This window comes from Rattus norvegicus, chromosome 9, assembly GCF_021556685.1.
Source record: "Rattus norvegicus strain SHRSP/BbbUtx chromosome 9, alternate assembly SHRSP_T2T, whole genome shotgun sequence".
Lineage (NCBI taxonomy): Eukaryota > Metazoa > Chordata > Mammalia > Rodentia > Muridae > Rattus > Rattus norvegicus.
In genome coordinates, this window is record NC_141542.1 from 90,677,725 (window position 1) to 90,691,891 (window position 14,167).

The 14,167-nt window shown below is 53.0% G+C and overlaps 1 protein-coding gene across 50 annotated transcripts in view; it reads right to left on the reverse strand.

The window, feature by feature from the left end:
* Tns1 (tensin 1) overlaps nucleotides 1–14,167 on the reverse strand; it is a 210,925-nt gene that overhangs the window by 39,235 nt on the left and 157,523 nt on the right. For 49 of the 50 annotated variants that reach the window (NM_001191810.3, XM_087565347.1, XM_087565345.1 and 46 more), the window contains 1 exon segment: nucleotides 2,611–4,188. In NM_001191810.3, the coding sequence (NP_001178739.1) occupies nucleotides 2,611–4,188 (1,578 nt within the window). 50 annotated transcript variants of the gene reach the window in all.

Consider the following 14,167-nt stretch of genomic DNA (forward strand, 5'->3'; position numbering starts at 1 on the left):
GAGGACCAAACCCAGCCTTGGGCTTGCTAGGCAAACATTCACCACTGAGCTCCTTATTAGAGATAACTTCATCCTAAAATTCTCCTCTCTCCTAAACCTGACTCCTTAAGGATAAGATGTGCATCTGTCTTCTAATATGCACTGAAATCTCCACCCCTAGAGGCACCAGATATAGATCCAACCAATTACAGAGTCAGTAGCGTGAGTTACCTCACTTGGATAGACCCCGCCCCCAACCTCAGATCCTTAGTTCCTTTTTTTCACCTTACTGCCCCAGCTGGCACATCCAATCCAATGTCAGACAACAGTGGTGAGTGGATGACTATATTTTGTCTGCACTACAGATTTCTAATTAAAGAAGCTGCTACTACATTCTGAGACCTTAACATGGAAAGACAGGAGGGACGGCTGGGTCCCCAGGCAACGAATCAGGACACAGTACTGGGGCATGGAGACCAGCCAAGGATGAAGAAGGCAGAGTAAACTACAGGAGGAACCAGATCAAGGTCACGGCCTTGGGGAGGCTCTCCCGAGCTGAGCATCCCAGGTGACTCAATGGATTCTAATGCTTCTGCTCCCTGCAGCAGAATGTAAAAGAAGCAGAGAGTGGCAGTGGGCTGGAAGTCTATTCACTCTGGCTCCCAGAATATTCTACACAGTGGCTCTTCCTGGGTCTTTACCTACATAAGCAATGAAGAGTCACTGATGCCCAGGATACTGTGAAAGTGGACTCTTTCAGCACAAGGAGTCTGCTCCTTCAGGGCATGGACCAAAAGGGGAATTATATAGCCTTGGTGACCAGATAAAACTGTCCCCTTTGTGCAGCCCAGCTTATTTCCTGGCACTTGTAGTTGATGGAGATTGGTAACAAGGTAAGGGAACAAAGACATGGTGCTGACAATCTTCTCTTGCTTCCTGAGACTTCATGGCAACCAACACCTGAGTGGCTATGGAATACAGAAGTGGGCAGAAGCTGGGAGGAGAGAGAGCCTGAATAGAGACTCCACTCCAAGATGGCCCTCCTCCCGGGCTATTAGCAAGATATAGGGCAGGGCTCCAGAAGGGGTAGCAAATCCATCCTGCGCCTTCTGTCCAGAAGTCCCCTGGATCTGCCCATCATCACACTGGGTGTCACTGTCCTTTAGAGCCTGCCACTGCTCTATAAACACTGGGACGATGACACATTGGGGAGCTTGGGTGGCCCTCCTCTCTCTGAAGAGGTAGGAGACAGTTCCAGCTGACAGAGTGAACAGGAGGGTAGCCTAGGTCAGATGCCCCATTTGGACCACCACACTGTGTACACAGGTCCTAGACTTTGAGGCTCTAGTAAAGCAAAGCTACCTGTTGGAAAAACAGCTCTCCACAGAGGCGAGGCCCCAACGGCCACTTTTTATGACATAAACTTCCTCCATGGTCCACTGAAAGCTAACAAAGAGTGGAACCAGGGATGTGTTGGAGGGCAGGTTCTACACTCTGAAGTTCAGGGGCAGGGTGTCTCCATCCCCATGCCCAGTCTTGGGCCCAACCCAAGAGCAACTGGTTTGCTGAACTGCATTCTTAAACCAGCATCTATCCTTTCCAGAGAGGGCGTCTCCTCCTGCCTTGCAGCTGGCACGGTGACTCAGCTACCCCTAAATTTAGGGAAAGGAGCTGAGGACAGAGGCAGATGCCTGGCTTCCTCTTCTTCCTCAAGACACCCCACCCTGTCAGCAGACAGGCTGAGCACAAGACTCAGCTTACCAATGCAGTCTCTAGGCCACCCCTGCCTGGGTTTCCCTTCACAACCAAGGCAACCATTTTGTTGGGTGCAGGATTTCTTACCCACTTCGGCTGTGGGCAGAAGTATCACAAACTGGAGCTGTGGGTTTTAAACAGTTGTTCCTCCCTCCCCCGACCACTGGCTCTTTCCTGGCCTTTCCCCTCAGCAGGTTCCTCTGCAGATCTCTCTCAGGAGTCACCCATACAGAGTAGGACTTAGCAAGAAGTTAAACAGCTGAACAAGGAAGACCTTAGCCTTACCAAGGAGAAGACCCCTGAAGTCCCAACATAGTGAACATCAGACAGAGCCCCACTGTTTCAGAGCCTTCTCACAGGCCTCCTGAGATGAGCTTAGAGGGAAAAAAAATCCCTAACACTGTCCCCTCTACTTCTCTACAACTGTCCCAAGGCCCTGATCTTTGGGGACAGTGAATGTTTTAACAGTGGCAGAGTCTCCATTCTGCTTAAAATATCTATTCCCCAAGTCACTGCCTCCAGAAAGCCTTCCCTGATTGACTTAGGTGGCAAGCGTTGTACTGGGACCTCAGCTCTGCTGTTAGATTACTGCATACTTTGACCTCTGTTAAAACCATCTGTGTACCTATTACCTGAGAAAACTACAAAGTCCCTGAGGCACGGTGAGACACTGATCCTTGAGTCTCAGTGCCTGGCTTGGTGCTTAATAAATGTTCTTTACAGGAGGGATGGCCGGGTACACACTCCCAAGACCTCCCCAAGCTGCCCCAACCTCTGCTGTGCTCACCTCTCCCTCTCCCCCAACCCACAACAGAGACCAAACTGGGGAGGGGAGGGGGAATAGGGAAAGGTTTTCCAGGCCTCCAAAGCTGTTACCTGCTACCCGATGGGCTACCAGCCCTTCCAGGTTCAGCGGCTCCTCCTCTGGAGTTCGGGAGGTATCTGAAGTAGTTTCCTTCAGTGGGAGCTGAGGCTCGGCGATGAGACCAGGGAGAGAGGCTGGGGGCTCCTGAGGCCCTGCAGAGCTATGAGGGCTTGGAAGGAAGGTGGAAGAGGCTGGACTTTTTGGCCGGAAACTCTGGTTGGATGCAGCTGGATGCAGCTGATAATCGTAAGGTGAGTAAGACCTTCCAGAAGAGAGCAGCTCCGGGGCTCCCAGGGTGTCCCCACTGGGGATATAGCCAGATCTGGACTGGGTCAGTGGGTGGGACTGGCAGGAAGACCCCAAGAGGGGCTGGGAAGAGAGTGGGGAAGCCCCTGGCCAGGCCCCAGGGACACTCTGGGACTTATGAAGAGGGGCAGCAGCTGAGGCTGGCTCCAAGTCCAGCATCAACATATTGAGAGTTTCGATGGACTGCTCAATCTCCTGCTGGGAGGCTGCCCTTGGGAACTCTGGGAGAGCTGGTATGGGGGTCTCTGCTGACAGATGGGGGCTAGGCTTGCTGCAGGCTAGACTCTGCAGTGGGGATCGCTCCTGCTGGCGGGGAGGTGGGTGGGGCTGCTGCTGCTGCTGCTGCTGCTGCTGCTGCTGCTGCTGCTGCTGCTGCTGCTGCTGCTGCCATGAATTCAGGCCCCTCTGCACAGCCTCTCGGCTGCTGCCCCCACGGGCTGGAGCTTGGGGCAGCTGAGGCTCCACATCTGGAAAGGACTGGGATCGGAATAGACCACTGGGGTCATAGCCACGGTGAGCGCTGGTCACTTGTTTTGACCAGGCCGGGTGGGGTCCCTCACGCTGGTAGCCACCTAAACCCTCCTGAGCAGAGTAGGAGGGTCGAATGGGAGCCGAGTGACTGCTATGAACAGGTACCACCCGGTTGGCAGACTCATAGGGGTAGCCTCCCCCGTTGAGAATAGGTTCTGTGGGATAGGGTTTGTCCAGACCATTGGTCAGTGGGGACAGGGTCTCTGGGTAGCCACCTTCGCTGGTGTTGGTGACCCCATCCAGGGAAGACAGCGTTCCCATGCTGCCCCCACTCTGCCCATCCTGGATGGGCAGCTCATCATCCAGAATGTCCGTCTCCCGCTCAGATGCCAGGGCCCCACCATTGACATGAACCTGAGCTGGGACAATGTGGCGGCCAGGGGAGGACACAGTCGGGCCCCCGCCTGGGTGGGATCTGAGTTGCTGAGCCCGGTACATGGCACCTTGCTTCTCTCTATCTACACCGAAGCCACTTAGTAGGCGATCCAGCTCTTTCTTCTCCTGAGGACTCAGGGCAGCAGGGGCAATGGCAGCCCCAGAGACTGGCTCGTCAGTCTTGTCTGTCTTAGTGGAGGCTGTGGAGTTGCCGGAGTCGCTGCTCACAGACAGTGTGTGTTCCACATGGTTGGGAGTGGCTGACAGGGCAGGCCTTGCGGTGGTGATAGGCCCCGAACTGCCATTCAGGGAGTCCTTCTTCTTCACTTTGGCATACAGGCTCCCATCCAGCGGCCCTTGGGTGTGTCCCACCACTTCTGCAAGGGAGACAGCAGTCAGCACATGTCAGCAAAAGGCAGGACATACTCCCCAAAAAGGAGCTAAAGGACCCCCATCCCTTGAACCCCAAAACTCTTCTCGCTACCCTGAGGATGGCAAAGGGGAAGTACACCGGCACCCCTGGCCGAGTTTTTGGGGAGAACCCTCTCTTGCACTCAGCTTCAAGCAAGGTAGAGCGTAAGACTGGCTAGACTGGACTAGGCCAGTGCCCAGCTGTGGTACACTGCCAGCTGCCAAACCAGAGAGGCACAAATTACTCCATGGGCTTTAGCAACCTCCTTGTAATATGAGGGTGAGAGGCTAGGGAGATGGCTCAATGGGTAAAACACTCACTGCTCAAGAATGAGAAGCTGAGCTCAATCCTCAGCACTCGCATTAAAAACAAATCAAAATAGCCAGAGACAGATAAATCCCTGGTCAGCTAAATTGAATAGGCAAGCTACTACCAGACTCTGTTTCAAATAGTAAGGCAGGCAGAAAATGAGGAAGAGATACTCGGTGTTGCCCACTGGTCTCCTTGTGCACACGTGTACACGCGCGCGTGCGCGCGCGCGCACACACACACACACACACACACACACACACTATAAAATAAATGGAGACAGCAATAGAATCATGTTGAATCATGTAAGACAGTCCCTATTCACTGAACTCAATGCATTTCCAGCTGAATGAGTTGATGCCCTACTCTGACATCACGGTAAGACGTCAGCGAGTAGGAGGTATGACTTCTGTTACCATGAGCACCATTCATTACTGAAAGGGGACGTCCTGAGCCCACTCAGCCTCTACAGTACCCATTTCAGGAAGCTTCCTCTGCTCCCATTCCAGGACCGCTGCCTTGGACTAGAGGCAGCAAGGCCAGGGGATGAGACATTTCCTCACAGAAGCACACGGAAGGTTTATGAAGACCCAGACCTCCCCCGAAGATAACCTGCAAGCAGGGGAGCCAAGGAGAGTCCCAGAGGACGGCAGGAAGACATGTAGGACATGGAGGTACATAGAAGAGACTCAGTCATTCCCTGAGAGGGGGGAAAAAGGCTTCACAGCGGGGAGCTGGACTACTAGGGGACTGGGTAGGATCCACCCATAGTCAGTGTTGGGCTGGGGAGCCACAGTTAAGGCTAAGACAAACTGGCCCTCGCCTTCCCCAGTTTAGCTCAACACAAAGAATTTGCTAGAACAGTCCAGACAATGCCATTCTTCCCACCCACTGTCACATTTCCAGAAGTTTCTCCATATTTCCCCCAGAGCGCTGTTCCATCCCCGTGGACCCCTAGTCTATTACCAGCAGGCTTAATCCAGGACATCTAGGCCTCTGTGGAAAGGAAGGAGATCAGAGTGGGATTGCAGGAGCAACCCCTCCCCACAAAAACCAAGCCTTCAGATCCCTGCAGTTCCCTGAATGGGAGCTCCATTTCGTATTCCAGCAGTACCCATGCCCAACAGAAAAAGTTCTGTCCCTACAGTGCAGGGCAGGGGAGGGGTGCTAGGGCTAGGCCAGAGCAGCAGTGGAAGCATCTTCAGTATGAAGTCTTAGGGGTGTCCTTTTGTCGGCAGACAGCTCTGGGGACCCCCTCCCCCCAAAGGTAACACTTTCTCTGAAAGGAAAAAGTGAGTGTTGAGTGGCTTGGGGCCAGAGGGCTGACTCAGAAGCCAGGGCTGCCCCGCCCCTGCCCAGGCAGTTCAATGACTTCACAACCTAAAGAGTCAGCAGCCCAGCTCCAGCCCGCCCACCCCACCTCCCCCTGCCCCCACATGCCTCCTTCTGACTCTCCAGTCTAGACCATAGGTGGCAGAGGAAAAGACACGTCCCAAAAGCTACACCAACTCCAGCCAGGATCCCCCGGTCATACAAAAGCCAGACAAAAGAGTCATGAGAAACAAACATGCCATAGAAGTCAGTCAGACATGGTGAGATGTGCCCACACTGGGTGCTCACAGGGGGTAGAGAAGCACAGTGGGGAAGTGGGTTGTGCATTTTAGCAGAACCCATCTCCAAGTACGAGATATGTTACCAGGCTCTTGACACATGCAGTATTGCAAGGCCTGTGACTCAAGTAGGATTGTGGCCCCAGCAAAGATAGAGAAACAGAGGCAAAAGAATTCATTAAAAATGTGGTACCTGTTAAAAGCCAGGCTCTCAGTGAGAACTAATTTACTTTATGGAGCATGAAGTCTGGAATCCACAACTATTTTCTTACATTACTTATACCCAGAGAGGGGAGGGAGAGACGAAGGGGAGGGGAGAGAGAGAGGGGTGGGGAGCGAACACACAAAAGTCAGGAATAATCCAAAATAAATATTTAAATTTAAAGCCGCAAGCACTTCGAGACATACAAATGATCTTGCTATACCCAAGAATTATCCCTCAGGCCAGAAATAAGAGCCCATGAAAACAAACCCTCATACAGAAGCTTAAGGCCAAAAGCAAGTGATCAGGCAACCACAAAACAGGGATGTCACCATCAGGGCTCCTGTGCACGAGGACTAGCATGCCACAGGCCACCACATGTCACTCAAGAGTTCTCAGAGATGCTGGCCAGACAGTACCGCCCAACCTTCCCCACATGTGCTGCAGGTCCATAGACCTACAACTCTGTCCCCAGTTTCCACCGAGGCTTTAGGAGCTACACAAGCACTGGCCCTAAGCACCACAGGGAAGTTCTGTTCAACAGCCCAGGTTCCCAGGGCCATGGTCTGAGAATGTCACCAGCCTACTCTGGAGAGTGCCAGGGGTACTAGGGGACTGGGCAGGATCCACCCATGCTCAGTGTTTGGTTGGGGAATCACAGTTAAGGCTAAGACAAACTGGTCCTCACCTTCCCCAGTTTAGCTCAACACAAAGAATTTGTTAGAACAGTCCTAAAGGAGACTGAGAGATCCTTCATGGCGGCCTCTCTGTCTTCCTTGCCCTTGTCTCCAGAGGAGTAAAGTATAGGACAGGAGGCTTCCTCTAGGGCCCCTCTCTGGCCCTATCTTTCTGAGAAGTGATTCTGGCTGCATCCAGAGGGAACAAGTATCAAAAGAGCTACCATTCCAGGGATTTCTGAGGTGGTCTCTGGAGGGTAGGTCCCTTGGGCCAGTGGGCAGGAAGAGTTGCTGTCCGTCCTGTGAGCCTTGACAGCGACAGACTCTCGATGGAGGCTACAGAGCAGTTGCCCTCATACTCCTCAGGCCAGGGTTCTTCTATAGCTCTACACAGCCCCACCTGCCCTCCCCTGAAGCCTCTTCACTCAGCCATGAGAGCCACTAGTGGTGGTCCATTCTGAGGACATCTGGACCATACCAGCATCTACCCAGGAGTTTGTACAAGGAGAGCGCTCATTCCCCCAAGGCAGGCAGGAGTACACAGGCTGATTCTCACCCTCAGCACCTGACCTCTCAGCCCTTCCTGGCTCCTCGTTCCCCCTCCTAGCCAGGCCTCGCCCTTCATTGATTCTAAAATTGTCAATATTAGGCTTGTTCCGCCATGTAACATATCTCCTATTACTACTGGGCGCTTGTTCGCAGCGACGTCCGGAATATCAACTGTCAAGCCACTGAGTCTTACGAAGAAAATCGAAGAGATGTAAATTATTTAATTAAATACTGTTGGCTAAATATAAATAAATGAGAACATCTCTTGTCCTCTGGGGGCCGGGGGGGGGGTGCTAGTTGCTCCTGGCTGCCTAGTGCTGGCCAAGGAGGCCCCACCCTCCCAGCAGTACCGTCCCTGAGTGGCCCTCTACCTCATAACAAGGGCAAAAGCAAGGACAAGCAGCAGGCCTACCCCCTGGTTCACTGATGGCCCAGCAAGCAGTTACTGGACCTGTGGAGCACTCTTACCCTCCCTCCTCCTCTGCAGGACACCCAGGTCAGTGCTGTCTGCCCCCCATGCCAGGACACACACTCTCCAGCTCCCTCTCCCCACCACAGTCACATTAAAACCTACTTAGCAGGACCACAAGAAGCCGGAACACAGGCTGGTTTCAATCCATCAAAGCAGGAAGGGCAAAAGAGAAAGGCAGACACCGGAGGGTAGGAATGGGATAAAAGAGCAGGGAGATGAGAGAGAGCTGTGGGGGCTCGGGGGAGGGGAACTACACCTCCTAAACTGAGGAGTCACCAGACTCAGCCCTTGGAAGCCCCAGCAGCCAACAGATGCCTTGCAAATAGCTCTACCTTAAAAAGGAAGGAGTCGGTGACTCAAAGAGATTTGGCAGAGGAGGGTCTATCTGGGAAGGGTCATGGGTCCTGGTCAGGTAGTAACAAACTAGAAAGATCAGTAATTCATATGCCCAGATTGCTATCAGTCCTGGGCAGTAAGACCCCAGGCTCCAAAGCAGGCTGGCTGGCCTCTGTGGTCACAGGCTGTATCCTGTCCCTTTCTTCAGACAGTTGACAAGTTCACAGTGGAATCAAGGCCTCCCTCCAGTCATGTCATGGGGCCCTCTCTCCTTGCTCGTTCTAGCAGTTCCTGGGAGAGGGACTCAGCCCTGGATGCTGGACTTGGTTACATGCACCAAGGGGGCCCTTGCTCCTCCAGGGCAGGGATCCAGATGGGCGAGTCATAGAGTTTGGAAAGATCTAAGGAAAATCCCCAGTTGACTTGGATGTGGACCCACGAGCTGAGGCTCCCTCCCAACAGCACCCCGTGTGGAGGTATGCCAGGCACTAAGGACAGTACCAACACAAACAGGATAAGACAGGGCAAGGCACGGGTGCCTGGTGCACAGAATAGCAGAAACGGGATGGACGGTGCTAAAGCGGAACTAGGGTTTGGGGAGTGTTTTCTAGTTCTGAAGCTCATAAGGACTCTTCCGGGTATTATTAAGAATCCCTGGGCCTGTCTGAAGGGGTCTCACTGGGAGGCCTGAGCTAGGGCTGGGCTCCGAATTGTAAACATGCTATTTGTAGCTTTGGGATCTGAGATTTGGATCCGAATGTGCAGCAGGGAGACATTGCTTGTCGAGCCATCAAGTCAGACAGCCCAGCCTTGGAGAGTATGGGGTGCTGGCCTGACTGGTGTTGAGAAAGTCACCCCCTTTGTAAGGAGGACCCCTAGAGGAGAAACCCAACCTGAGCAGCCAGCAGGTGTGTCTGGAAGAGTGAGTGATTTATGAAGGGTTTCGGGATGGGGCCCTAAGTGATAAAAAGTCCTTTGGGTCCACGTCACACAAATAACGATTCATTGGGAAACATTACCCATAGTAGCATTGACCACCTGATGGGCAAGGAAGTCAATGCAGTGCCAAGAGGCGGAGGCGCTGTGCCCACCCTGGATAATGGCGGTTTAGAGGTAGGGTTTTGTGAGCCTGTGCTCCTCATAAGTAAGACAGGGGGCACAGTGTCATAGTACAGGCTCTAATCCAAGGACTCAGGTAGCTGAGGCAGGAGGATATGGAGTTTGGGGCTATCCTAGGCTACACATTAAGACTGAGTTTCAAGAAAGAAAAGTAACACTGGGAGATAGATTAAAGGTGGTCCGTGAGGCCGGACCAAGAGGCAGATGGGAAGCAAGCTTAGGCCTCCTCCACACCAGGCACACCCTTCACTTGGAAAACCAGCCCTTACCTTAAAACAGCCTCATCAGCTTGCATCAACTACTTAAGCCACTTTGGAGCAGCCTCCAGTCTGCATGTGAGAGTCTGGACGCTTACTCAAACGTTTGCTGAGTGGCAGCATTCAAGAGCTAAGCCCCTGGAGCAAGGCCTGGCACACCCAAGTGCACTCTCTCCTCTCTCCGTTCTTTGCTTCCCATTTTCCAGTGGCTCCCTTACCAGAGGGTGAAACCCAGCCCTCCTGATGGACACACCAGACCTTTTATCGTCCGTCCAGCCCTGCCTGCCTTTTGAATCCTCCTCTTTGCTGCCCTCAACACCCGGCACAGCCTCCACTCTATTCTTACTGGGCTATTTCTGTGTCCTTCTCTGGTGCATGGCACATGCTGTTCTTCATCCTCAAAGGCCCTTCCTCACCCTGTTCCTGAGGCTCCTGACCCTTCCGTCTCCTCCTTCAGACTCAGCAGCAACTTCTTTGGAGCCTCCCATGGGTTAGCCCATTTCCAAAGCCACCACACACTTCACGGCCACTACTCACAACTCCGCCTGTTTTCTCCAAGAAGCCGAGTATTTCCCAAAGAAGGGCCTCTAGCTTTTCTCTCTCTAGCACTGGTGCCCACACAGTGCCAGACATCATGTGATCTGTACGAATGGAATCTATATATGTTGGAGTTCGATGTAACCCTAAAGGATATCTATAGGAGAATACAACCCGCACAGTCCCATCATCCTACTTGCCTTACATCTAAGTAGCCCTGAAAACTTGGATAATTCTGCCAATCGCCAAGTGTCTTTGTCATAAAAACCCAGTAGACAATCAGGGGTTCTAAGTGGATCCCAAACCATCCCCAAATGATCCTCCCTAAAAGCACCACAGTGCAAATATTCACAAAGCAGGGATACCTCCTCATTCACGGCATAGACCAAGTGCTGTGAACTGACTTAGGCACAGCCTAACTATAATGGACCTCCCAAGTCACACTATAGGACACCTTGGGGTATCTGATGAAATTACACATTTTTTTTAAATGAACATGCATTTTGACTATAGGTCTGGGAGTCAGTGAGCTCTTTAAAGTCTATCAATGGACCCCAAGTTAAGACATGTTCATTTAAAAGTTGGGGTGCTGCTTCTGGGGTACCCAAAGCTCAGGACTAGTGTGAAGAATCCAAGCTCCGTGCAGAAGTAAGGGGCCACACTGACAGGATGCAAGCCTTTGGGGGAATCTAGAAACTTCCTGCCCAGAGTACGCCAACATCTTTAGCCAACCTACAGGAGACAGATGAGGCCAAGGAGAAGCACTGCCTATGGCCCAACAACATCAGGAGCTCCTGAGGTGGCATGGCCTGGGTGGCAGGGGCCTCGTGGGCTCAGTGGTCAGCCTGGCTTCTACCTGAGGTAATTTCTCATCTGCAGCCATCTAGAAAGATGTCTGCTCAGGCTGCAGAGAACTCTGGGAATTTCTACAGAGAAATCTAAAGACCAACAGAATGAGAGGTTGCAAGGCCACACCCAAACCTCTGAAGGGAACCACAGAGGGAGCACAGCCTGGAAAACTAGAAAAAGAAGGCACCAGCATGCACCAGTCAGGTGATCCAGGTCCACCTAGAGAGCTATCCATTGGTGTGATGTAGACAAACTTGGGGCCTTGGGGACCTGTGGGTAGGGGACAGATGAGCCTGAGCCTGGATGTTGCAAAAAGAGACCCTGTCTTTTTATCGCCCTGAACAGCATGCATCTGAAAGAACCCTTTATGTTTATAGAGGACAATTAGAAGGGGACAAGACTGGGTTGCTGGGGTCTCTCCACAGGTCAAAGTCCTGAATAACCTCATGGGAGTCACACACAAACCCACCTCCCTGGATCCAGGAAGGGTGGGGTGCTGTCCCATCCTGCTGAAGCAAAGGAAAGGCCGAGAGGAGCTGAGTGATCCAGAGTCCAGGGACAGCTTCTGGATTTCTGGCCATAAATGTGGAGAAGTCAATTTTGGAGGAAGAGGAAAAACTACAGCTCCTGTCTGGCTTCATGGCTCTAGACTTGGGGGTAGCTGAATTCAGACTGGGACTCAAGTTTGGCTGAGCAAAAGGGAGTCATTTTAAAAGCCTCGGGCTTTTAGAGCTGAAAGGCCCACAGGCATCCATCCCTCTACTTTACAGGCTGACAGTAGTGCTTCCAGGCTCCCAGGCCGAAGGTCACTGGGCAAGGAAAGACAGGTCAAACTGACACCTGGTTCCACGTACACTGCCCCTGACTCCATGATGATTCAGAGCAAAGAACGGTACCCAAGAGGAAGAGGAGGACTTCACTGCACTCCAACTCTGTTAGAAAACTGAGACTTTCAAGGCACGATGGTATATGGGGTCTAGTAAGTGATGGTGACAGATGTGTCCCCAGGCCTTCCTTAGAAAGGACCTGAGGTACTGTTCCCACAAAGCATCCCAATTGGATTCAAGCCATGCCCTCCGGAGGGAGGAAATGGGAGGTGGTGGCTGTGACCTTCATTGTAGATTCTACCAAGCAGGGACCCTCTGTTGAATGCAAATGACCTACCCTGGTGACACATCGGGCTGGTGTCTACAGGACAAATGTGAATTTCCCTGGCCAGACTCCTCCTGTCTTGTCCCAAGGAGCAGTCCTGGCACCTGATCCCAGCCTGGTGCTATAACCAGAGTCTGGCGCACCCACTCCCCACCCTCGCCTATTTGAGCACCAGATAGTCCAGGCACATTCAAGATGGTAAAAATAGCTACCCAGTCCTCTGCCAGGCCAGGATGCTGCCTGGCACTCAGAGAGCCCTGGCCAGAGAAAAGGCAGAGTGGCTAAGAGTCTGGCCAATGAAAATGGGGAGAAAGCCATGAAAAAAGAGCCTTAGGGTCAGCTCTGGGGATCCCACACTTCTGTCTACAAAATAGGGGAGTGCCCCCAAACAATATCTCGAAAGCCACCTATGGTGAGTTCCGATGGCATTCTCTCTGCCCACCCCATTTGACTCAAGATGAACTATTTCCCAGAGAGACCAGACAACTCAGATCCGCCATGCTCCTCCACCCGGCTACCTTTCCACCAGAAGCTGCAGGCATATCATGTCCCAGAGAGCGTCTCCTGAGGGGACAGCAAGCAAGGTTGACACAGTGCACTCAGAGGTGGCTCTGCACAGTCACGTACCCTCCCGGTATCAGATCAGAGAGATTCTGGGCTCCAGGCAGAAAGCCCCCACCCCAGGTCCACACAGAGGGGACAGCCGCACAGCCCCACTTACCTATGAGCAGAGCTGAGAAAGGCTGTGGGAACACTCTGATTCAAGTTTCAAGTAATTTCCTGCCCAGCCGGCTGGCCAGCCACAGTTCTCAGGCTGAGTGTCCTCCTCAGGCTCCCTGGGACTGTCAGAGGTGGGAGGAGCCAGTGCTGACTGGCCCTGCACACACACACACACACACACACACACACACACACACACACACACACACAGTACTCCCTCCCTCTCCACTATAGCTCCCCCCACCCTCGGCTCAGGCTCACTCTGGCTTGTAGGAAGCCTGTGGGATCAAACTCTGTCTGTAATCCCAGCCAGCTGGGTCCCCTGGGTTTCACTTATCATCCTGCAGCTATGCAGCTCTTGAATGACATCACGGTGGCTTCCCCTCCAGCCTGGCCGGCCCTGCTTGAGTCCCAACCCAGCCCCAACCTCAACCACAGCTCAACCTGCCCCAGAGCAGGGGCTGGACTCCAGCCTCCCAGCCCAGGCCAACCAAGCTCCAGTCCCCAACCAAGGGCAGCTCCAAACTCCAGAAAACAAGGGAGAGTCAGCCTCCACCTCCGCCCACCCCCACCACTCCAGAGCAAAGGGACTAGGGCAGGGCTACCAGACCTTGGGAGAAAGGAGCATTATGTGAGTGACTGAGATTTCTTTCTCCAAATTTTCCACATTTTTCCCACTCCCAGCAAATGGAAGGCAGAGCAGACAACTTCTCTCCAGCTGCCAAAGCAGTAAGGTGGAGTTTTTTTTTCCCCTTCCCCACCCTGCCCCTACTCCCACCACCTCCAAGCAGAGTCTAGGAGTCAGGACACTTCCGTGGCTTAGAAGAAGAAAAAGACTCCATATGTCCTGGAGAGGGCTGGGGTGCCACTGGAGGGGAGCACAAGTCCCAACAGCATTGGCTTCCGGCCCAGCAACCTTGACAGACTGAGTGAAGCTGCCCAGAAAGTCGGTGGGTGGGTGTCTGGCCGGAGCGCCCACAACCGCCTGCAACCGCCTGGATCATCCACTGCCTGCAAGGCTGTTAGTGCCCTTTGTTACCATCTGTGGTGGCCACAAGTGTCAGGGCCACTTTTCTGAGGGTCCCACTTTTCAGGACGCTCACTGTCACCCTCAGCCAGCCACATGTGTGGCCAACCTACTCAGCAACACACAGG